This window comes from Orussus abietinus, unplaced genomic scaffold (assembly GCF_000612105.2).
Source record: "Orussus abietinus isolate OABI.00-Male unplaced genomic scaffold, Oabi_2.0 scaffold723, whole genome shotgun sequence".
NCBI classification, from domain to species: Eukaryota; Metazoa; Arthropoda; class Insecta; order Hymenoptera; family Orussidae; genus Orussus; species Orussus abietinus.
The window spans coordinates 278-26499 of record NW_019394865.1 but is presented as its reverse complement, the minus strand read 5'-3'; the positions used below and the strand labels follow the sequence as shown (position 1 = coordinate 26499).

General features: G+C 38.6%; 2 protein-coding genes across 2 annotated transcripts; one reads left to right on the top strand and one right to left on the bottom strand.

The window, feature by feature from the left end:
- LOC105697006 (tetratricopeptide repeat protein 8) lies at positions 1–24030 on the top strand. The gene is made up of 6 exons (XM_023433357.1): positions 1–75; positions 535–783; positions 9971–10146; positions 12103–12274; positions 21416–21622; positions 23723–24030. The coding sequence occupies exons 1-6, from the start codon at positions 1–3 to the stop codon at positions 23837–23839; spliced, it is 996 nt and encodes a 331-aa protein (XP_023289125.1). The 3' UTR covers positions 23840–24030.
- A 184-nt stretch (positions 24031–24214) lies between these two features.
- Positions 24215–25855, bottom strand: LOC105697007 (protein YIPF6). The gene is made up of 7 exons (XM_012419933.2): positions 25554–25855; positions 25321–25452; positions 25167–25245; positions 25038–25080; positions 24801–24932; positions 24489–24646; positions 24215–24410 (listed from the first exon to the last, which is right to left on the bottom strand). Exons 1-7 carry the CDS (start codon positions 25593–25595, stop codon positions 24295–24297), a joined length of 702 nt encoding a protein of 233 aa, XP_012275356.1. The 5' UTR covers positions 25596–25855; the 3' UTR covers positions 24215–24294.
- Positions 25856–26222: the final 367 nt, after the last annotated feature.

Genomic DNA, 26222 nt, shown 5'->3' with positions numbered 1-26222 from the left:
ATGGGACATCCTGTATATCAAGACCTTGTAATGTCCCACTCCCTAATTTTCAGTAAACAGAATGGCTTTAACTGTGTGAGTGAGCGGTCAGATCACGTGGTACATACGTTTACCTTTACCACTGCAAAGCGAAGTCTACACATATACAGGGTGCAACAGGACTGGTAGTCACGGTTTATACAGCGTTATCCTTGTTGAAAAGGGAGTCGAAAAGTCCGGTATTATTTTTTTCCTACAGTGCATTAATATCCTGTAATAACTAATTAAAACACAGCCAATCAATCTCGTTCCGTTCGGAAACGCGATTGATTGGCTGTGCTTCAACTAATAATTCTGGATAAAAATAACCTTCGATCAAGAGTCATTTTTGCATGAAATTTATCCTACATGTATCTTCAAATTCGTTCAAGATATTCAGGTATGCGGCTTTCAGTGAACTACCCTGTATAAGTAATGTGTACAGGAATCAATATTAAATATGTTTTAAGAAACATAATGAATGACATCATTAATAACAATAATGGATTTTTTCAGGCTCTCGATCTGGCAGTACAAGCCACTCAAGCTTGTCAATTCAAGGATTGGTGGTGGAAAATACAATTAGGAAAATGTTATTATATGTTAGGATTGGTTCGAGATGCCGAGCAGCAATTCAAATCTGTTTTAAAGGATACCAAAAATATCGAGACGATCTTGAGATTGATTCGAGTATACGTAAGACTGGATCAGCCTTTGGCTGCACTCGATGTTTGTAAAAAAGGACTCGATTATTTTCTCAACGATGTAGGTACTTCTTGAAAAAAGAAAAAAACTATATAAATATGACTTACTTGTTAAATAATAGATAATTACATAAAAACCATCCACACATTGAAGAATCCTGTCAATTTTCGCATAGCTGAATTAGTGTTTTTTTGAAAGCAACCCATTAAAAATGCGTAGGGCTTTATTGAACATAAGAACTATTAGATTAAGTATAATTTGCAGGGTTGATAAAAACCACGATTTTTTGGAAAGAATAAAATATCGCTGACTTTTTAAATCACCATTATAATCACTATCATTTTTAATATATCAATTATTTAAATAGACTCGTTTAAAAGATTAGGTAAAATCAATCGCATCAGAAACATCATAATGTATAAAAATACTTCTCCAAATACATATGTTCGTCACAATTCGTTTTGATCATAATTTCGGTTACATTGTGTTAATTATGAACTAAATAATTTAAATGGTTACAAAACTACTGAGATCAGTTACTATTGTATATACTGAATACAAAAAATATCTTACTTCTGGTTCATTAATAACTTTTAAAAATTAAAGTATTAAAACATCGAATCTATAAGATAAAAAATATAAACAATTTTTAAGACATTTTGTGACGTGGTGTCGGGGCTGATGGCCGTGTCGACTAGAGTTTTGACGGCGCCCGGGGGATTTTGAGGGAATCCGAATGCCGATATCGCGGCACAGGCCTCGGACGGTCGGCCACGTACTACAGGTGACTTTTCGAAGACGGATCAGGAGCGATGTTCGGAACCGCGGCTAGCTACCCGCTCATAGGAGAAGCTGAGTCATATAGATCGGGACGAGTTGGAGAAGATGGGTTGGAGAGAAAGAAAAGAATAGTCGGCTTATTTTTCTTAACCAAGTTAAGCGCTAAACCTGTTTTCTCTTCATTTCCGTTTAGCGCGCAATATCCGACTATATCCGACTTTACCTGATGAAGAGTATACTGTCAGTCACCGATGACTGACGTGGTCCGAACAGAAAATATATTGTGTAAGCCACCGGTGACTGACATGGCGCTTAACGTGTTAAAAAGCTATGTGTCCTTTATTTATTAGGTATCGCCGAAACCTCGGATGGTGCTGGGGTGCGTTAAGACCACGGAGTCGACACACAACCTCACTCGCGAAGGCTGAAGTTAATTAACAAAAATCTTGTTTGTAAGACGTTCGAAGCATACGAGCTGAACGCATGCCCTCTGGGGTGATCCGAGACAAAGTAGGACCTCTCCTCTCGAGTGAGACCCGAGGTGCTAGAAATTCGGGAGGAAAGAGACGCGGGGAGGGCCAACCGTCGGTGCCGTTGGCCCTCGAAACGTAACACGGAAACGTTAGACCAGAGAAAAGATGAGAGTAGGCAGGCCCAAGGGGACACAGCTATCAAATTTTTGCGACACGAGCACTGTTATTCCTGCGAATGCTTCTGGTACCCGAGGCACCGTTTCAAAATAGGACGAAGGATAAAGCGCCATCTCTGATTCAAACCGGTCACTTGAGGCATCAAATGCGATAAGTGATACGTCACCATCTGCTAGTTATACCAAGTACATGAAGTACCGAACCGTAGCCCCATCTCTGAATTGTGTTAAAAGTTTGAAGCGTTATTTTCGGAATGCAGTAAGGCCGTCACGGCGTCTACAGAAATGAAATATATTTGTAAAGAGAAAATGTCGTAACCAATACTCTAAATAGACTACAATTCCATTTATAACATGTCAATAATAGTACGATATATTAAAACGATAGCACCGGGGAAGTCACTTCAAACGGTTTGGGGATTTTAATGAGCTTTAAACATATTAATCTAGGGCGAAAATAACAAGAAGGGGTGGAACTCCGCGGGGTGTGACCCAAAGGGGGCACTCTTTGGATTACGACCCAGGGGGTGAAACCCCGCAGATTGTGACCAAAAAGGGGGACCCTTTGTGTCCCCCCACGCCAAGGTACGCCCCGACATGCCACTGCTCCGCTCGGCTAGGCTCGGTTCAGCTCGGCTTGACTGGCTCTGCTCCTTGGGCGATTCAAATTCTGGGCTGCTCCCGCCGTTAGTACGTCGCGCAGCCGGAGAGGGCAGTAGGTCCGCGAAGTAACCATCAACGAATGGCAGTGTACCTATTGCCAACGTTGCATGTACCATTTCATACGGTCCATCTCACCATTTTTGTAGTTCATATTTTAGCTATGTCACTGTAGTAATTACAACCAATTTATGTTTTCCGTGTAGTCGCGCATGTAAGTCGAGCCATGTCGTGTACAATTTTAACTTTTCCTTACATAAGAATAAATAAATATTACTTTTGGCGTTCCATTTGGTTGTATTTATTGACAATAGAGCAAACTTATTTTACCGGTAGTTAAACAAATTATGATGTATTAATAAATAAACATAGATTATAATTTCAACTTCATGTCGAACAACTTCCAATTTCTCACCATTAGGACGCATTCTTGGCGTAAATTAGTATGTAATTGGAGAAACTGTTGAGTGAAGTGCACGGTCTCGTTCTATACTAATTTATGGAAAGAGTGCTTCCTAATGGTGGGAAATTTAAAGTTTTTCAATCTGCAGTTGACATTATAAACGATGTTTTTTTATTGATACTTCATAATATGTTTAACTACCGGTAAAATAAATTTGCTCCATTGTCAACAGATACATCCAAATGGAATGCTAAAAGGAATATTTGTTTATTCTTATGTAATTAAAAGTAAAACTCATACGCGACATGGCTTGGCTTACATCCGCGACTAGGTAAGCCTCGGGAGGTTTTTCGCAGCATTCGACTCTCACGCATGCTCGCTATGAGCGCGAGGGTCGAACACATGCATGCTCGCGCCTCAAATTGTAGCTTGGCGTTTCGCTGGTTGGGACGCGCGAATATTTCTAGGAGCGATCGCACTCACATAGATTCGCTGCGTGTAGGTTCCGTACGTGAACACCGCCATGCCCAAAGCTCCGCATTTGCATTCAATTAAAGTGCTAATCGGTATTTTAGAGTATGCTTGTGTCTGGTGTGTAACGACTTTCTGTCGGTAAATGTCAGTAGGTAACTGCTTCTCGGCTCTGCGCTAACTCAACCAAACCAGACTGGACTCTACGTTTAGCGCGCCTTTTGATGCCTCAGCTACCGCGAGAGCAGCACCGCGCAATAGTTATGAAGAAGGGGGCCTGGCTACTCTCATCTTCTCTCTAGTTCGACACAGGTCGAGACGTTTCTCGAACAAATCCTCGAATATTCGTATTACATTTTTAGACGAGCCGCAAAATAAACTTTTAATACTAATACGAAAACGATCATTTTCTAAAAATATCATAGGCTTTATGTTATTATAGTACGTTGAAAGAGGGGGGCGAACAATCCCACCAATTGATTGTGCAAGGTTTCGGGGATAGTGCTCTATCGTATTCGCAAGTTTCGCGGTGGTTGAAAGCGTTTAAGGAAGGCCGGGAAGAGGTGGTCGACGAACTCCGCGCTGGACGGCCGTCAACTAACACAGCCAACGACAATTTGACCCGTGTGCGCTATTTGTTAAATTCTGATCATCGGTTGAGTGTCCGGATGATTGCTGAAACTCTCAACATTCCCAAAACAATTGTACACGAACTGGTGACCGATACGTTGCACATAAGGAAGGTGTGTGCCAAGCCGGTTCCCAAGCTTTAAACGGACGATCAGAAGAATCACTGGGTGACTGTCGCGACTGAATTTCTCGAACGCGTGGAAATTGAACCTTCTTTCTTGGGGTATTACCGGGGATGAAACATGGTATTTCGAGTATGACCCAAAAACAAAACGTCAAAGTTGCTAGTGGCACACCTCGGGATCCCTAAAATCGAAAAAAGCAAGAATGAGTAAGTCGAAAGTGGAAACGATGTTGATTGTCTTTTTCGACGCCAAAGGTGTGGTCCACAAAGAGTTCGTTCCTCAAGGTCAAACCGTGAACGCTGCCTACTACGTTGATGTACTGGAAAAATTGCGGAAAAGAGTCGTTCGAGTGAGAAAGGAGATCGCCACTACCTGGTAGCTCCACCATTACAACGTTCCAAACCACACCGCTCTGCGCATCTGTGAGTACCTGGTGAAGCACAACTTGGCAACGCTGCCGTACCCCCCTACAGTCCGGATATGGCTCCGGCCGACTTCTTTCTCTTCCCAAGGATCAAGACCGCCTGGAAAGGAATCCGCTTTGAGTCGATTGAAGCCGTCCAAGGCGCCGTAACGAGGGTCCTTGCCGAGGTCCCCGTTGAAGCCTTCCAGAACGCGTACCGTGCGTGGCAAAGCCGCTGGAAAAAGTGTTTAGATGCCCAAGGGAGCTACTTCGAAGAATATTCAACTTTTGTAACGATATCTACAATAAGTCTATTGGTTAACGAAAAATTGTATTACTTTCCGGACAAACGTTGATGTACAGTTTCAATATCTGTGGAGTGATTTATTTATGTTATTATGCGAATCGCCAAAAATGTTTTAAGAATTGTTTATACGTTTTATGTTACCGATTCAGTTTTAATACTTTAGTTTTCACAAATTATTAATGAACCAAAAATGATATATTTCTTGTATCTGATACATAGTGTTGAACTCAGTCGTTTTGTAACTATTTAAGTTATTTAATGCATAATTAATACAATGTAACCGAAGCTATGATCGGGAAGGATCATGACGGACACATGTGTTTAGCGAAGTTTTTTTTTTTCTATACCGGATGAAAGTGTTTTTGATGCGATTTCGCATCTTTTTGTAATCGAATTATGTGTATTTATATCATATTTTAAGACATGTATTTTACAGAAAAGTACCGATTATCTTGATGAGTATACATTAAGCAAATGTTAATTGAATTATTCTTCCGTTCGGCCGCCGCAACGACCCCCGCTACTGCAACAGCCGCAACCACTGATCCTGCTATGCTGTGTGCAGCTGTAGATGAATGTGGGTGAATGAGCGAGGATGAGGGGGTGGTTAACAGTGTGCGCTGAGGAGGGTGGTTAAGGGTGTACGGAATTGTGTAGATAAAAAGCGACAGAGTTGGCTGGGAGGGTAAGGTGGGTAGGGGAGGCAAGAGGAGGTAAAGGAGGACAAGAAAAGGCAGGAAAGGCGAGAAATGGCGAGCGGACGAGGGAGGACAAGAAAGTACGAGAGATAACGATAAAGGGTGAGAGGGGACAAGAGAGGGCGCGAAAGGATGAGAATGGGCGAGAGGAGCCGAAAGATGGCAAGAGGGGGCCACAGAGGGCGAGAAAGGGCGTGACGGCGAGAGGGGATGAGGGAGGACGAGAGAGTTTGCGGGAGTACGAGAGAGGGCGAGAAAGAATGGTAAACGGCGAGGAAGAGCGACAGAGGAAGAGAAAGGGCAAGGATGAGAGTGAGGGCGGGGGCGGGGGCGGGGGCGGGAGCGGGAGCGGGAGCGGGAGTGAGAATGGCACCTTATTATAAAGGTTGTAACAAAACTCGTAGTCACTGTTTATACAGTGTTAATCTTGTTGAAGAAGGAGTCGAAAAGGCCTATACTGTTTTTTCCCTACAGTGCCTACATTTCCTGTAATAACTAACTGAACCACAGCCAATCAATCACGATCCCGAATAGAAGAGCAAATTCTTGAATTACCATGTCAAGTCCTCGTATCAGATGCGCGCTGCTAGTTTTTAAACCGAATGGAGTAACAATGAATTCGTAGTATTTTCCCCTATGCAGGAATGCTGTATATTTTCAGGAATCAGGGTGGAGTGGTATCAGCCAAAAACTGCTAGTTAGGTCAAAACTCGAGATGATCTTGATTTTATTGCACTTTTGGAAAATTTCCTCGGTCGTCTCCATGCACTCGTGGTCGGCGATCATGACTTCGTTCAGACAGCGGGCACCTAAGTATAAGCGGACTGACCCGTCTTTCTTGATGACCGTCACCACTGAATTTATGTACGGGCTATTCGATCTTTGTATAATCCCAAGGCTCATCATCTTCTGGATTTTTTGGTACACTTTCTCGCCGTATGCGATTGGTACCGGATATGATTTTTCTTAAACGTTTCGTAATTGCTTAATTCCAATTTATGTTGATAGACTTGTATCCTTCCTGATCTCTTGTCGAAAACGCCTCGGAATCTCAACACTAAATTATAGAGATTTGCCCTTTGCGCTTCTATTAGTCCTTGACATTCTTCTAACTTTTCTTTCATTCCTTCGGGACTGACCCAATACTTGTTTGAGTCTTGCACGTAGTCCGTTCTTTTTGGGCTGCTAGGGCTTTCCTTATTTTCCTCTGTCAGGGCCATTTCATACATATTCCTTTCATAGGTTCCTTCCGACTCTGGAATAGCTACAGCTGATTCCGTAATTGTTGAAAGGTTCTTTTTCTGTCGCTCGTCGACAAAGGTAGTTTAACGTGCTCCGAAGTCCATCGGGCTTTTCCATTTTAGTAGGCTGTCGATTCCGATAATGTAATTCCTTAAGAGTTTTGGGGACTATTAAATATCCTATATGCATAATGCGTCTCCCAATCCTCGTTTCTGCATAGATTTGTTTTGTAACGAAGACCGGCTTCATTCCTGTGGCTTCCACGATCTGCGTCCTTCTGACTGGCAGAATCGAGCAAGCTTTTAATTTTTCTTTATTTTCATCATAGAATCTCTCGGATATACCAGTAACTTCGCTGCCTATGTCGATCAGCACTTCTGTAGGGATCCCTTCGATTTTTACCTTAATGGTTGGGCATTGGATTACCTCCTCGCTCGGCAGGTCTTCCTCGCCTTTTTCCGTAAGTTCGGATCGAACGTTCTCCATTGCTTCGTCACTTCGACTCGATGATGCTTTTTCTTTCTGGATCTCCGGCTGTATATTTACTGTTGCTGGGATTCGAATGTCCTGGATGATTCTTGATTTCTTTTGGTCTGTCTTAATTTCCTGCCGATACATCGGTGGCTCGAAAACTGCTGTGTACTTGGGAATTTCAGATGCAACGCTTACACGTTTCCCTGATTCTGCTTGTTTTTCCTTATTTAACCAAGGGTGGTGTGATAACCACCAACGCCGCTGCTGCGTTGCTCTGTTTTCGTCGTGGAGATTGATCATGTGAAATTTTGAATATGTATTTCCTTGGTATCACTGGTTCTGTACGTAGTTATTATTGCTTTGTGAGTAGTGTTCTAATCGTTGATAATTTCCTGGCTCCCTTCGAGGGTATCCTGGCGGAAAATAATGCTGCTGTTCTTATTTTGTTCTGGGTGCTTGAGGATCTATACTTTGCATAATTGATTCGTCTGGGGATTTTATTACCAGATTTTCTGTCGTTGAGTATCTACGTTCTTTGGATCGGTTATAGTTAATTGGTCCTACCTGATCGAACGCCTCCAATAATTCTTTGGATTCCGATAGAGTCGATATCCCTCGAGAGATGCTAGCATGCTGTGCAGTTTCGTTGTATTGTCGCGATAATTGTTTAATTACGTCTTCGTCACTGAGATTTTGTGACAAATCGCGAGCGCTGCCGAAAAGTTGAATCGCATATTCCGTTCTTGTCATTCGGTTTTCGTTAAACCATCTGTACTCCAAGTTACGCCTTATGCGGTATTGCGTATCCTCATTCCAGATTTTCTTTAGAAATATTCGCTTGAAATCCGGGAAGGATGATACCTCATCTCCCACAGAGAGATTCAACCAATCATGCGTTATGCCTTTAAGGCTTTGGCCTATGATCGTTTTTAAATCATACTCGTTTGCTCCTATGGTATTACAATAGTGGTCGAAGTCTATAATGAATTTTACGAGTTTTTCCTGACCATTTCCAGAATATGTGGGTATTTCTATTTTCGGAGGATATGCGCGCGTGTTCGAATCCGTGCTTATGATGTCAACGTGGTTTAAAATTCGCCGATCGCTCACTGTCGTTCTTTGCGCTGATTCCAGCTGCTTAATCCCTTGCCTTACGATTTAAATTCCAATAGCGCGTACCAAAAACAACAAAAATGTCGATCATACATCGGGCTATTTCACGGTTTGGCTGAACGTTCAACATCTCGCACGTCTCTCGTACGTTTTGTTTACATTTGGCCCGATTGACATACCACGTATCTCACACGATATTGTAAGTGAGGAGGTTAATTCTTATTTGGTTTTGCCAACTTTGGTTGCACGTTTCCTCAATATCGTTGCTAACCGTATCTATTACAACAAGTGGTCCAACGTATCCTGTTCCTCGATAAGCTTAGTATTTAATTCGTGTAATCCTTTTTTCCTGATCTTCTCTCTCTCTTTTGTGTAGTCTTTCTAAGCGCTCTGAATTCATTCCAAAATCTCTTGTCAAAATTTTCCGAATCGCCCCGTTACAATCATCATCCCTGAATGTTTGGGGTCGTCCCTCGGCGGTCGAGCGTTGGACGATTTGAGCTGGGCAGCCGTACTTACAAGCTAAGATTTTACGACGAGATTTCTACATCTCGAAATATTCAAGGTTTTGCAAAGGAATTAAATCATGAAATATTGCAATATTCATGCGGCCTATAGCCGAAAGAGACTATTTAAGATGATCCTACATTTCCTTACAGTTGCCTAATTAATGACAGGGACTGGATTTAACAAACCCAATGTACTTTAGTAGAGATTTAAAATGCCATATTTAAGAATATAAGTTAGAGACTCAAGTTGGATTAATTCATCCATACATTAATCGTCAAGGTTTCTCAACCTAGTCTTTTAAATGCTTTTCTTGAGTTCTCGTAGTTTAAAGGGAAAACAAAATAAAACAAATTTGTGCGAAAAAGGCTATATGAGAAAATCAAATATAATTCAAACTGGGCAGTGGTTCTCATTGTCTGCGTCCGCCGAGTCATGCAATCGCCCGAGCCAGGGATTCTGCGTCGTGTTGGCTGAAACAGTCTGACCCTGTTGTGATGGCATTTCTTCCTTAGAAATGCAACGTCACCCGTTGTAACATTTAAGCTACGTTTTATTTTTAGCTTTCCGACATGACAGCGCGAACAAGACGATCGCGGTATGTAATACTCGGTCTGTTTAAAAAATCGTGGTTTTTATAAATAAAAATCTGTTTATTTAAATGATTTCAATGAAATGATTTAAATGAGCTCAATCCTGATAATGAGGTTGTAAAAGAGCACGCTTTTCAGTTATAAATATGTATAATTATTCAATTACGTTAAACTATGTTCAAACTAATTTAGGTATCAATACTAACGGAAATGGCTCGCATATTTGAGGGCCTAAACAATATGCCTATGTCAATGAAGTATTACAAGATAATAGCTCAAGAAGATGCCTCTCATACGGAAGCAATAGCTAGCATTGGTATGAATCATTTTTACAATGAACACCCAGAACTAGCTTTGCGTTATTACAGGTAATGTTGAATATATCTTTTTACAACTATACTTTCTTGCTAATTCAACGTATTATGTTTTAAGATGATGTGAACGGCACTGAAAAATGAAATCGACGTCGGTAAAAAAAAATTCTAATATATCATCTAACTGATATACTATCTGAAACTGCGTGCTACTTTGTCGACAATTATATTTATGTATGTTATGTGTTACACTCTGCATTGCGAATTATACGAAATGGCATTCCCCGTATGTAATTTTGGTAGAACGATTATGATCCGATTAAATCCGTTTTTTGTAGTATCAGGAACGATTTTAACACCTCCATAATCATGCATTCACGCAGAAAAAATGTAATTCATCTAATAGAATTATTTGATTGACTGCATTCGGTTCATTTCAGGAAACGTTCTGATTGAGCGAACCAACATTTAGTTCACTTGACCAAATTCGTTTGCTTCAATCAATTAAAGTGTTTTGGTTAAATAGTTTTGTTAATTTTGTACAATTTTTAGTCAATAAAGTTTCCAGCGTATCCGCTTGGTGGCGAGTGGCTATGGAGCCTCTTTCACAGGTAAAGTCATGATTTTTTGTCAATAAGTTGCTCATATTCTAAGCGAAATCGCGACGAGGGATGCCGGTAATTCATTTTTGACGAAACAAAGTTCTCTTTCGCAGGGAAAACTTTTACGAAAGGAACATTTTTCTGTAAGAATATGCCATGAAATTAAAATAGTTATATGACCAACTTAATGACTACACTAATATTTAATGTGATCTACCGTAATATTTATTGTGATCTACCGTAATATTTAATGTGATCTACCGTAATATTTATTGTGATCTACCGTAATATTTGTGATCTACCGTAATATTTATTGTGATCTACCGTAATATTTAATGTGATCTACCGTAATATTTATTGTGATCTACCGTAATATTTAATGTGATCAACCGAATGTTGTCAACCGAAGAATTTAGTCAAGTCAACAAAATATTTGGTTGTTGATAAAATGACCGGATTCTATGATTGAATCAACAAAAATTTCATTGACTCAACTGAACAGTTTTCTGCGAATTAAAATTAATGACCGTTCAGAACCGCTTTTCGCATCTCTTTAACACGTTCACGCCGGCGCGTACCACCGGTGGCTCGCGCTTGATTGCGCCATCGGGCGGCGCGTACCACCGGTGGCTCGCGCTTGATTGTGCCATCGGGCGGCGTGTACCACCGGTGGCTCGCGCTAGACGCATCATCGGGCGGCGTGTACTACCTGTGTTTCGCATTCGATTGTGCTATTAGACACTGATAATTTAACGTACATACATAAAAACGTGTATTTTGAATAAAAATTATAATTAATAACGTATTATGAACATAAATTTTGCTTAATAACACACACATAAAAATTCAGTATTATGAATGTAACTTCAACACTCAAATCTTCCCCCGAGGAACATTTCATAACGTTGCTGTTTACGTTAACAAAATCTTCGCCTGAAGAGGAAGAAAGTATTCGTAATCTTGATGCGTTTCTCCTGCCTCTATTTACACATTCATGAGACGAATCACTTATTTCCATATCCATGTTATGGGCAAAATTAAAAAAATATTTTTAAGGGCAAAATTTAAAAAAATATTCTAACCACCTTTTAGTTATTTTTACTAACAGAAATCTGTGGTTAGGATATAAAAAACGGCACGAGTCACATAATTTGCAAAGTAAGCGCTCAATGTAATACTGAAGAAACAAGAAGCGCGTGCAAGTCTGAACACGCGAGAAATGCGCGCCGCCAGATGAAGCGCGACATAGATTTGTGTGCCGCCGTTGGGGGAAACAAATGAAAATTGGCGCCGGCGGGAACGTGTTAAAGCATATACAATTTACAGTTGCCATTTTTACTTTTCTTACAGCATAACTTAATAAGATGTTTCTCTTTTTTATCTTATTATTTATTTAATCGGTTTCTAGAAGACTCTTGCAGATGGGTGTGTACAATGCTGAGCTCTTCACAAATCTTGGACTTTGTTGCTTCTATGCGCAACAATTCGATCATTCAATCTCCTGCTTCGAGAGAGCTCTTGCGCTTGCAAATGATGAAAACGCTGCTGACGTTTGGTACAACTTGTCCCACATAGCCATTGTAAGTTCCTCTTAAAATGATGTGAAAGATGCTGCGAAATTTCATCAACGTCGATAAAAAAAAAATTGTAATAGATTAACAGAACCTGTGTATCACATTACCGATATCTGTATTTATGGTGTTGTAGGGATGTTCCAAGTACTGGAATGTCTGTAATTAGTAATAATTGGAAAAATTATCGAACTACGGTATCACGATTGCCTGAAATTCGGCATGTCAAAATTCGATATTTAAATATATGAAGCTTCCTTTTTCACATTTTAGAAATATTTCAGACGCTTAAGAAAAAAATGTATCTTAAAAATTTGCGAAACTGTTTCTCAATTTACAAATTTCGCTTCATTTTTTTTACTACACATCGTTTTGAATGCCAATAAGGTTATATACAAGTCAGCATTTTCTTTTCATGTTTTAGTTATACCTTCGTAATTATTTAACAGCGTATTTAATTTATGTTAGTAAGTTGTTAAAGTACATTGGTTATATTAAAGTACGTTTTACTTGGTTTTCTCTTATTTTTCACGATAATTATAACGTTACATGTTGATTTTTAATTTTTTAAATTGAAATTAGGAGCTTTTAAAATTTTCGAAGCTTTGTTAAAATGTCAACTTTTCATCATTGTCAAGATCGCGGCAATTACCAAGGTTCAGTATATACTGAGCATCGATAAATACCGAAACTTCGGTATGTACCAAATTTCGATATATTGATAATTACCGGTAAGTAAAAGTTATTGAGTACCGATATTGAATTTTACATATCGAATAGTTCGATGTTGCCTGTTGCACTCTACATTGTTAAATATACAAAATGGCATACTTTGTGTCATTTAAGACCCTAGTAACTGTGAGTCGGGTATTTTGAATTATGACGCTACAGGCGAGGAAATTGCATGGGATTTCCATCCGGTAGAATGATTATGAAGAGATCAAAGCAAAACGCGAAATCCCCTGTATTAGTGATTTTTGACAATCTATTAGACTATGGCGCCATTTGCTGTATTCAGTGGCAGTTCATTTGTTGTTCCGAAAGTGGTCATAGAGCACATGTTATCTATGTCGTGTACTTCTAATTCGCGGGTTCACTTTTTCCCATCTTCGGATTCGAATGTATAATTTTCTGTGACCGTTATGTCTCAAATGATTGAGCATGTTTCCTATCATTCTCATTTGTTAGTTTAAAGCGCCTTAGAAGTAAATAACGACATAAATATGTCATTGGGTTCAGGTCTATGCTAAACAAAGATATTTTTTTAGTGGATTTGAAGCTTCCGAGGTCTCAGTTGTTTCTCAAAATTGTGGTGACTTACAGAAATGACCTGCGTACATTGTCGTCAATGATCCAACATATCATAAACGTGGCAGTTCGCTTCATAAGAACAGACACTGATGAAATGTGTCCTGATTTTGGAGGAGTCCTTTTTATAGCGTTATGATGCATCCTGATTGGCTGATTGCGAGCTGCCTGGTGGGGAGGCCGATTAATCTGGAGTCACCTCTTGGGGGGGGGGGGGGGGTCGACCACTTCGGTTTTGAGAATTTGATTGGCCAATCAAATTAAAAAGAAACCAGAAGAAAAGTGTTCCAAATGGGATTCGCTTGATATTCCCTGTCACGATTTATGTTTTTTTCTTCTTATTTCTATTGTATCCCGGTATTTTCTGTGGAAGAAGTCAGAGTCTTCGGCTATAATTGACGTATTTTCAAGCAGAAGTTGATGACCAGTCTCCTTATGGTTTTCCGCGATTGCAGACTGTTCGAGGTGCTTTTATCTACTGGCTCTTTCATGCTCTTTGATCCTTGTGGACCCTCTTCTCCTAGTTTCACCAATGCAGGTCTTCCAGCAAAAACAGGGCACCTTGTACACACCTGATGAGGATTGTACTGTTGTAGGATCTTTGGGGGACGCCAGAACTTGTGCAACCTTTCGCTGGGGCTTAAATATTGGCTTGATATTGTATTTGCGCAATATTCTGCCTATTTTGTCGGTCACGACTTTTATATGTGGGAAGATGTCGTTAGTCTGTCATCCACTGCTTTTTGGGTTTGTCCAGTTTATTAAGGATTGTTGAGTTTGTGAATGGTGTGGTTAATTTCAATCACTCTGTATCCGTTGCGTTGTAAGGTATGTTTTAAGTGGAATAGTTTTTTTTTCAAGGGTATTTGGTTCTGATATGGTTGTAGCTCAATTAACTAGGGAGTGGATTACTGATGCTTTTTATGAGGGATGGTGGTGAGAAAGTGCGTGAAAACATCTGTTTGTGTGGGTGGGTTTTCGGTAGATTTCATGACCTATGCAACCGACTGGCCGTTTTTTTAAGAAGACATCATGGAAGAGAAGTTAGTCGTTGGATTATAATCCATTGTTAAATTTATATTGGGATGGGAGTTCGTTTTTACCGCGTGGCCAGATGTTAGCGACGTATCGAAATCAGGTTTCTTGGAAGCTTCTTTTTGAATTTTGGATTCTAGGTGCTCCATGGATATGTTAGCGATAACAGGGGAAACCGGGGAACTCATTAATGCACCTTTAACAGGCTCATACAATTCTCCTTAATAGACGAAATAGGTGGAGGATAAATAACGCTCGATGAGGGGGGTCAAGTTGGTGGAGATTTTTTGGATTGGCGGATTATGTCTATGCGTTGAGGATTTGGACTTTTGTGAAAAGGGATTCGATATCGAAGCTGACTAGGAGATTGTTGGGCAGAATTTTGATTTGTTGGAATTATTTAGACGAAACTGGAGTTCTGTATGAATGATGGGCTTTGGTCAGTGAGGGGCTGTAGTTGTTTTGCTAGGAAGCGGGCTAGTTTATGTGTGGGGGAGTCGATGGCTAACACGATGGGTCTGAAGTGGTTTTGTGGATTTTTGGAAGACTATATAATTTGGGGGCTTTAGATTCGTGAGGTGTAAGGATTCTTTTGGTGGTCGTGTTGAGGGAGGAATTCCGGATGAGAATGGTCGGGTCCTTGTGGATTTGTGGGTAGGTTATATCTTCCAAGAGATGCCGGATTTTGCTGTCATTCTCCTGCTTATTGAAGACTACTGTCGCATTTCCTTTATCTGCCGGAAGTAGTAGGTCAGCATTGTTTATGAGATCACGGAAGGCGGATCGTTCTGTGTAGGTTAGGTTTGGTTTGGGCAGTTTAAATTTGTGAAGGATATTTGCGGTTTGTCTGCGAATTTCGTTGACTGTTTCGTTGGGAAGGCGGTGGATAGTACTTTCTATTTGGCTTATTATGCCTTCTGTTAGGGTACGACTAGAAACTAGTGTGGCGAAGTTAGGGCATCTGTATAGTGTGGAAATAGCGTCGGGGAGTAGTGGTGTTGCTTAGGTTCTGCACGGTATTCGTGAGCTTCGGGTATTGTTAGAATATGGGGGGTGAGATTTTTCGGAATTTCCTTATCGCTCAAATCAATTATCTGTGCTAAATATTATCACAAATTCCTTCTTCTGGTGTACAAAAAAACTTCGTCAAATATATATATGTGCCCGTCAATAGTCTTTTCTGACCTTAATTTCGGTTACATTACGTTAATCTGGTCACAAAACAATTGAAATCACTTATTATGCACCAAATACAAACAATCTTTCTTTTCAGGTTCATTCAGATCTTTTATTAGGTAAAGAATTAAAGCACAGAATATAAAGCTATGTAGTTCAAATTGGTACAAAAACTATCGAAATTCGTTACGATTTATTAAATACGATACTATATCACTTCTGGTTCATTAATACCTTTTCTAAACTAAAGTATTAAAACACAGAATCCATAATGAAAAAATAATTTTTATAAACATTATTTTATATTATATTAATCATTATTTAATACAAACAATTTTTAAAATATTTCTGGCTGGCTCTTCATATCTTACCTTAAGGTCGTAATCATCTATATATATCTATCACGTTAAGGTCGTAATAATCGTAAGTTGCTATCATGTCAGCTATCTTGAATTACGATGTCAGAGGCGAGGCATTTCCCTCCGGTATTCTTTCAAACTATTTTTTCATCAAGTCATTATTGCTGAAATAATCAGTGGATATGTAAAATGTGTCGGACGGTCCGTGTTTGTGATGATACTCTTGTCCATCTTGTGGTTATTGCTTGGGATCCCCACTAGAATGGCTTGAATAGAATAAGATTCAATATCTCACAGTTTCAACGTAAAAGTGATGATTTTTCTATTCTATTTAATACCTGATTTTTCTCTCCAAGTTCAATTCCCGCAACAGGAATATATTTTCTGTGAATCAATTATATTTTATTCCCCTTGTGTACTCTGGTTTTTGTTCAATTCTGAAAAGAGGAATATATTTCTGGTTTGTTTAATTCCTTCTAGTCCGGTAAAAGGTATCGGTATTAAATCGTTTTGTATTCCGTTAAGAGGAATACATTATAGGAATGCCTGATTCCTTCCAGTTGATTTAAAAAGTTTGTGCATTCAATTGCCTTGAATCCCTTTTTTGGAATATAAGTTTGTAACTTCTAATTTAAATCAATTCCACTTTATATGCCCGAGAGATTAAGTAGTTGAATTCCAATATTTGAGATTGGTTTCATATGTATTGTATTCTCCTGAATTCCAAATATAAATTTGATTAAACCTCATGCATTTTATAAAGTAATAATTAAATAAACTGTAACGCGGTGTCGGGGCAGGAACCGCGTTGCCAAAGTATCGGGCGCCCGGGGGAGGATTGCTCGATGTGAAACGGCGACGCAGCGCAGACCTCGCACGGCGACGCACGTGTCGATCGAAAGTCGGTGGGCATTAGGCTTCCTCACGGAGACGCCGATCCGGGTCGACCTCGGGGGCCGAGCCTCGGCTGGCTATAAAATACCGGTCAGAGGAGCCGGGTTCGAATTTGTCGCGCGGGCTCGAGTGTAGTCGAGTCTCGGAGGGGCCGAGAAACGCACAAATGATGAAATTGACCACATGGAATGATAAACGTAACCTTGCCAATAGGCACTGCGTCTATGGCACTGCGCATAAAGGTACAGTAGTGATCAACAATTAAAATGGTAATATTATCCATATGAAGAGGATGTAATAACTACAATAAGATAGAAGGTTTATCTAGTAGCTGTAACCACAATTATAGTAAGATTTTATATATTACAAGGTTACTCTAAACTTGTTTATATAATTGCGGAAACAATGGTTTGGCAACATTAGTTTCGACACAATCACCAGATGGCCTCACTTCTCGCAGGCGATGCAGTCAGCTCGTTTTCATATAAAACCTGTTATTATTCCTTAAATTTATGTTACAATGACCCTCCCCCTTCCCGAAGGAGAGGGAAAAAGGGAAGTTATCGTCGAGAAACCACCCTTTTGGGCATCAAATATTATTTTTCTACTTAAGGCAGAAATACATGAAAACACTGACAGGAACATAAGTATAACGTACGTAATCATAAAAATTGAATTTTTTTCGATCTTTTCTTTTTTTCCGTGTAAATAAAAAAAAAATGTGTTTCAATTCCACGGATAGTATTGAGATTCATATTCCTTTGCACTATTCCTGTTCTCGTATTTTTGAATTCCTTTGAATCCCGTTCCCCTCTATTTTTCAGGGTGAATTGATAGGAACTAGATTTTGCTTTTTTCTTTCATCGCCAATGGAATAAAGGGTAAAGGAAAAATCAGGTATTCACTGGAATTCAAATTTTCAATTCCAATCAATTCCAGCCTTCTTACTGAGATGGTAATTGGAGCGTCGATAGCCCATACGAGATAATCATTAGTGTAAAATTAATATTTTTTAACCGCTCAAGTCAGGGCCCATGGAAAACTAGAGGTCCTTCCCACGCGTACCGCAGCGCCAAAGCAATCCACGAAAGGGGGGCAATAAACTTGAGTACGAGCATTCTCAAAGGGTCTCTTTTCTAGAGTTGTCGACGAAAGGCATAGGACGACGCCTGGCGAACACATTTTTTTACTTTCAAAAATTCCGAAGTCCGCTTCTGGCGACGAGACATCGCTCAAAGGATTTTCCACGAATTCGCGGCCTACGTGACCAGCCGTTTCGGGAGTGCCTGCGAGGGCGGAAACCCTGAACCTTCGAGAATTTTTCCTGCCAATGAGAATTATTGACTTAAGGCTGACTTCCTCCCTTCACCGAGTTGGGGGGAAAACTGTGCACTCTGGTACTTTTTAAATACTTTTGTAAAAATCAGATTCCAACCGACAGTTGCCGAGACTACACGGAATTCTCTAAAAAACGTTGACTTGGCAACTAGAATGGGAAAACGTTGACTTGGCAACTAGAATGGGAAAACGTTGACTTGGCAACTAGAATGGGAAAACGTTGACTCGGCGACGTTTTTTCATTCTAGTTACCGAGTCAACTGAACATCGTATTCACTCGTTGCCGAATCAACGCGAATCAAGTATCCACAGTAGCCGAGTCAACTGACAACCGTCATAAAATCACGCGTTCTTCCTTGTCCATATAAGAAATATAGTCTATTGTATGTTACCGGAATCCGGAATATTTTCATTCAAACGCGATACCAGCTGCTGGCGGTTAAGTCCTCCTTCAGCAAAACACTAATTGAGCTAGTCTTCCCCAGCCCGAGGATTTACGATCCTCGGGGATTAATTGACAATCGCGAGCTCTTTAGTGTCACGGAACAATTTTTGGTCCTTCGAGCCGGATCCAGCTACAATAATATTAACTATACGAAGAGGTTATAATAAGTACAATTAGATAGAAGGTTTATCAGGTAGCTGTAACAACAATTATAGTAAGATTTTACATATTGCAAGGTTACTCTAAACTTGCTTATGTAATTGCGGAAACAATGGTTTGGCACCATTAGTTTCAACAGAACCACCAGATGGCCAGACTTCTCGCAGGCGACGCAGAAAGCTCGTTTGCATGTAAGAACTGTTATTATTCCTTACATTTATGTTACAATGACCCTACCCCTTCCCGAAGGAGAGGGAAAAGAGAAGTTATCATCGAGCAACCACCCTTTTGAGTATCAAATATTACTTTACTACTTAAGGTAAAAATATATGAGAATACTGCCAGGAACTGAAGTATAACGTACGTAATCATAAAAATCGATTTTTCTTCGCTTTTTTTCTTTTTTCCGTATAAATAAAAAATTTGTGTCAATTCCACAAATACTATTGAGATTCATATTCCTTCGCTCTATTCCTATTCTCGTATTTTTGAATTCCTTTGAATCCCGTTCCCTTCCATTTTTCAGAGTGAATTGATAGGAATTACATTTTGCTTTTTTCATTTATCGCCAATGGAATAAAGGGCAAATGAAGAAGTCAGGTATTCACTGGAATTAAAATTTTCAATCCCAGTCAATTCCAGCCTTCTTGCCGGGTTGTCACTGGCCTTGCCAGGTCACTTTTCAAAAAATGATTTCTCGTTTCCTAGGACATAATCCATTAAAAAATGACCCACTGACATATTTCGTGAATATCTAGATTCTTCCAATTTGGCAGGAAAATGTTATTCGTTTCGAATAATACCGGTTGGGAATCTCATGCGTTTTTTCGCCTCTGACGTCATAATCTAAGATGGCCGACTCACAGTTGTTACAGCCTTAGTGGAAATAATTACTTACCGATAAAATAACGTGTACCCTTTGAAAATTATTCCATGAAGTACTAGAACTTTCCTAAAAATGCTTATTAATTTAAATTCCATATAACAGATCAATATTACCATTTTGAACATGAGGCGTGAGTACGTTTGCAAATAATTACTTTTTATATCAATCAAGGTGTAACAAATATCTTCGGTAAAATTGAGGTTTCATCTCTGATGATCTTGACCTTCACATGTGTCGTCAAGGTCACCCTCCTGAGTGACGTTCACAAGGTTTTAGTCGTCGCATGTTGTTGAATATCCAATTAAAAACTCATATATTGCTGCCATTAACTGCTGGTCAGTCGTCTCGCGGCGGCCGAAATCGAACTATTAACCTAACCTAACCCAAATTAACTCATATTAAATAATTCCAAACATTGAAGATATGACATATGAAGTTAAACATACGTTAAGGTGATATGAAAGCGGCATCTGACGGGTTAGGTACTAATCGTTTGTGAAACTTTCCTCCGAACTGAGTGCACTGAATCGTTTGGAACTTTATCACGTGAATATGGAGATTTTAAAGAAGGTCCTGAAACCTATGAAATTTCATTTTTTACAATAAATGTTTAAAATATCTAAACAAATTTTTAAAAAATTGAAATTTTACGAGTGTCAGGACCTTTCTTATACCCTCCATATTCACATTGTAAAGTTTGAAACGATTCGGTACACCCATTGCGGAAAAAAGTTTCATCAACGAGACCTCTTTGACGCTACTTTCGTATCACCTTAATATTTTTATCTGTTTTAGAACAAATTAATTTGAGTCAGGTTAGGTTAATAATGAGAATCGGGCCGCCGTGAAGCGACCAGTCATCTATTACTTGCAATACATCAAATTCTAATTCACTTTATTATTTTGAATGAACTAATTGTTCTAACGGATACATCGAACTCACAATTTTTAAAAAGTCATAATATGTTCGCTAAAATGATATCTTCTTTTAAATGAATATTCAGCAAGATAATTCGTAAACTGCGAAATCATAACGGATTTCATAACGAAGAATATTTCCTCGCATGTTTTTTCACAATCTTCCTACATTTTGCAGATATCTCAGAACTCCAATTTCAGGGTCCCCAAAATTAAATGAATGGTTTATTATCTTATGTTCTGAATTTTTTAATGTATACGTAATATCGAAAACGTTCAACTCATTAAAATTATTTTCCTTTTCGTAAGGAGGTGGTGGAAGCTCTTTATCGCTGGAATGTATTCACCTCCTCCGAAAGAGGGGCAGACTACTCACCAAACTACCACCTCCGTTCCGGTAATCGTCCCAGAGCTGTTGTCACAGTCTTACAGGGTTATCAAAATTATTTGGTGAATCAGTTTCTAACAAACAACGAGTGACGGTTAAAACCTTATGGAATTCCCTCAGGCGAGTGACCTTGACAAGGTCACGGAGGTAGGTTCCCTAAACCCCAGTTTTACCATCCCTTAATCTTTGCAATATAGAAAGAATCATTTTTGAAGAAATTATTAATATATTCAATCTTTTACAGTTCATAGCCGATTACGCAATGGCGGATCAATGTTTAAGATTGGCTATCGCTGCTGACAGTAGGCATGCTCCGTCATACAATAACCTTGGGGTGCTGGAAATAAAGAGAAATAATTCAATAGCGGCGAGAACTTATTTTCATGCATCAGCTAGTATTGCTGAATACATGTACGAGCCGCACTTTAATAGTGCACATCTTGCATTTGAAGTAGGTCATTTTTTAAATAACCCTACAAACATTACATAGATAATGCTTCTTGGTCAAAGTTTCATTTAGACCGATCCCACGCGATCCTTCCTTCAGCATCGAAGAAATTATTTTGATATGAACTAAATCTAGCAGACATATATAATAATGAAATCAGATAAAAGTTGGAGACGTGTGGATTCTTGGGTAGTAATCGGATATCCGATGCCGGACGATTTTGTCCGGTACGTGTGGTGCCGGGCTTACTAATTGAGAGGTTTTTGTTCGTTTGTGTCTGAGGATGTTGCGTTATAACTTGATATTGAAGGTTTGTTCGCGTTGTCTGCATTTTCGGCACTCGAGTGTAACGAGTATACTACACTTTTCTTGAAAGGTGCATGTGCAGTAGGTACACTTTTATCGACTATCCCGAACCTCAGAAACCTCAAGAAAGTCCAAGATGGTCAATTTAGTGGAGTGGTATGCGATTTTGGAGATATCCGTATCGGATAATGATGAATACGAATATGTAATGCTTTCTCCAGTCTTCCTTCCTGGGCTGTCTTCGTTTTTCTCAAATCCTACTAATCGTTCTATTACCTTGCAATTGTTGAAGACGGAAATTTCTTTTTTCACGAATTTTAGATATTGAGGGGTCACGATATTACTGCAATAGAAAGAAAAACACTTTTCACTACAACAGTGAAAATGTATAGTTTATTTCATTCCAACCGTAGTTACGCAGTAATACATAATTATTGTAAATAAATAAATTGCAAATCGATAAGTAATTTGTTATAAATAATTATTGTAAATTGTTTCATACATTACGTACAAAATTTAACTGCTACATTGTTTTATACATGAAGATGTATTATAATTATTTCTATTTATATTACGTTGAGATAGTGGTACATATTGTATTTTCCTGTTTGTCTTTTTAATTTTGAAATTTGCCGACAAATTCATGGGCTACACTTTTCTAACATCTTGCACATTCTCGGGATCGAGTGTAGAAAGTGCAGAGAAAGTGTACATTAACCAGCAAAACGAACAGCGACATCTTGCATCATGTCCGGCAACATGAACGCCAAAGTGTACACTTTCTACACTTTTACGAAAAGTGTACACTTTGGCGTTCGTTTTGACGGAAATGACGCAGCGTCGCTGTTCGTTTTGCGAGTGCATCTACACCGACTGTATGTACACTTTCTCTACACTTTCTACCCTCGATCCCGAGCGGGCGCAATAAGTGTAGCCCGCGAATTTGGCGGCAAATTTCAAAATAGAAAAGACCAAGAAACAGGAAAATTCAAATTTATGCAAACGTCTCAACGTAATATAAACAGAAGTAATTATTAATGCATCTTGTTCATGTATAGAAGGATTTAGCGTTTTAGTTTTGTACATAATGTTTCAAACAATTTACAATTATTATGTATTACTACAAAACCACAGTTGGAATGAACTAAACTATAATTATCCCTGTTGTAGTTAATTTGTTTTTAATTCTACTACAATAATATTCTCACCCTTATTGATCCTCAATCCCTAAAATTCGTGAAAGGAATTTTTATCTTCTACAATTACAAGGTAATAGAACGAATTGTAGGATTTGAAGAAAACGAAGACTGTTCACGAAGGAAGGCTGGAAGAGGCATTAAATTTTCGTATTCATTCTCGTCCGATATAAATAACCTCAAAATCGCGTACCTCTCTACTAAATCGGTCATCTTCGACTTTCGTGAGGTTTCTGGCGTTCGGGACGTCGATGAAAGTGTATTTACACTTCTGCACTTTTCAAGAAAAGTGTAGTACCCTCGTTACCCTCGAGTTAGAAAGTGCAATCAACGCGAAAAAAACCTCTAGAATAGACCTTTTGATTTGAAAAGTTACGTTTGCATGATTTCGGAGTCAGGGATTATACATCTCATCGGTTGTTGTCTTAGAACCCTACATACCCTTGTTTTTGCATTCTTTTTCCTTTTATCAAGTTATCAAGTTAATTTTTTCATAGATTTATGTTTTTACGAGCGAGCCACTCTTTGAACTAGTCTTAAATTAATTTTAAATACGCGCGCACGCACACTACATAATAAAGATAAACATTTTTTATTTAAGATGGATGATTTGCAGACAAGCTATAATGCTGTAAAGAAAGCATTAACTGCGTATCCAGAGCATTGTAATAGTAAAGAGTTATTCAAGAAGCTAGAAGCTCGTTTCAGTGAAATGTAAAACGTTTCTCTGTGGTAAGTATGCATATTTTTGTAGAATTGTATTTAATCCTCTAGCTTTTTGCCTAAAGAGTTATTTACAATAAAGAATTTAGATACATGATTATCATTAGGATCTTGAAAGTGAATTGGATCAAGAAGGTGAACCTTATAGATGGCTTGTGTTTGATTTTCAACTGTAAATTAAAATTCTGTAGACACTGTACACATTGAGAATAATGAACTATGCGTATGCTGTGAATGTTTTATATTATACAAAATATATTCTTATTGGCAAAAAAATCGATAGCATTTATGTTAATACTAATTACCTGATAAGAATAATTTATCCATGAAACAGTTATATTCTAAAATTGCTCATTATAAACAAATCAAATCGGGTTCCACGGTTTATTAGGTTTGTGCATAAATACTATACAGTCTTATTGAAAAGTCAAAATTTGTATAATTTACACTCTATACAGTATGAGATATGACTAACCACGATATGATAAAATAAAACAGAAATATTGGATAAACTGCTAATGCTTTCCGTCCCACTGGTTGGCTGTCTCCAAGGAATGCCATCGAAGCTGAAGTCAGATTGTAAGAAACATCATACTCTACGCGAAAGTAACCACCGAAATACTTTCAAGATGTGCAATGCTTACCATATGTTGCCCAAGCAAATCCTGTCATTGTTATCAGGAATCGTAGGATGAATAGAAAGGTACTTTGGTCCACAATTAATATTATTCTACATAGTATTAATGCAATGGCCGTTGGAAGTAGACAATAGCCAAGGACGCACACACTTTGAAAAAAGGATCTAGAGAACAAAATTTGTTAGTTGTTACTATACTGATTGTGTTAAATATACTACTTTAGTAAACTTTTGTGTGATAAACAAATGTAAAGTTACTACTTTAAAAACTGAATGATATAATAAATCCAAAACTTATTTAATATACAATTTTGCTTACATATTTCCACCTAAAAGTTTGGAGTTTAATGTAACAACCATTGATCCAATCCAAACTATTACAAAGACTTCTGCAAATTCTGGACCTCCATCATTTATGTTATTCTCCGCATCTGAAGAGCCTTGCAAGATCCTAAAAATAATAGAAATTGATAACCAACTGTTTTCTATGACTGACAATGAAATAGAAGTAAATAGCAAAAACTAATTGTAGCTCATACGATTTGAGTTATCTTACATTGCCATGAAGGTACATAGTACCAAGGGTCCCCAGAGATCCCCTAAAATTAAAAACATGACAATAGATCGATAAATACTTAAAGTGGCTTTTGCAAAATTTTAAGTAAACTGTGATAGAAACACATACATTCCTTAAGCAAGCTCTTCTTCTCTTTTGGATACAAAACATGAAAGAACTTTCTTCCCACTGCTCGCACATCCCTCAACTGTAATAATACTTATTACAGGAAGGTCCATGTTCATTGTTTATTACTTATATATTTACTTCATTATAAACTTACAATTGTGACACTAATTGGTTCGTTTAATGTGTTAAATTCAGGTTCTCCAAGGTTAGCTTTATGCTTCGCTCCCACTGTCATTTCGCCTTCCACATTTTGTGGGTCGACCATGTATGTTACATCGCTATACATCTGTAATATCAGATACGTGCAATGTATTTTTTAGCCAAAAGAACAGAAAAACCACGTTTAATGTACTAATGTAACGTTATCACAAACATTGCATTGCTTACATCAAGTTTTGCTTCTCCCATTGCAGCTATATTCGCAGTCATTAAATACACCTAGTTTTTATTAATTCAAGTGTCAAGAACTTAATCGTTGTTATATCTAAAGTAAACATGGACGACATGAGTTGAGAGCCATGGACGTATAATACGTGGATCGCTCACTCCCTTCACTTCACCTGATGGCTGTAACTTAATCAAACAGCCTAAGAACTGTTGATCGGATCGACGCTTCTGTTTACTTCTGTGCAACAAGAGTCCGCAGTGAATGTAGTGAAGTAATTTTAGGTACGTTCACTGACATTCATCGATGGTTTCCTCGCAGACCTACTGCCCTCTCTAGCCGCGCGATGTACTAGCGGCGGGAGCAGCGCGGAATTTGAATCACCCAAGGGGCAGAATGGATTTCCTAAAGGTGTAGAACGTAAATATACAAGAGAGATGAAATCATGATTTTGCTTCTATGTCCGAAAGTGGATGCATTGTAAATTTTCCTATGGCATTTCACTGTATAAATATTAATAAACAATTTTTTTTAAGNCTTTCCGGTCTACCTAACAATATATGGAATTTATGTAGTTCTATTTTGATAGTGCATTAATTCAGTTGGGCTGTTCCGAACTAATTATTGGCGGAAAAAATAATTTATATATTTTACCACTATGTCAACTGATA

Coding starts and splice junctions, on each gene's coding strand:
- LOC105697007 (XM_012419933.2), bottom strand. CDS start 25,595: ATGACTGCGAATATAGCTGCAATGGGAGAAGCAAAACTTGAT. Junction 25,081..25,166: donor GAAGAGCTTGCTTAAGGAAT/GTATGTGTTTCT, acceptor TTTTAATTTTAG/GGGATCTCTGGGGACCCTTG. Junction 24,933..25,037: donor CTATGTACCTTCATGGCAAT/GTAAGATAACTC, acceptor TATTATTTTTAG/GATCTTGCAAGGCTCTTCAG.
- LOC105697006 (XM_023433357.1), top strand. CDS start 1: ATGGGACATCCTGTATATCAAGACCTTGTAATGTCCCACTCCCTAATT. Junction 784..9,970: donor TCGATTATTTTCTCAACGAT/GTAGGTACTTCT, acceptor AAACTAATTTAG/GTATCAATACTAACGGAAAT. Junction 10,147..12,102: donor CTAGCTTTGCGTTATTACAG/GTAATGTTGAAT, acceptor ATCGGTTTCTAG/AAGACTCTTGCAGATGGGTG.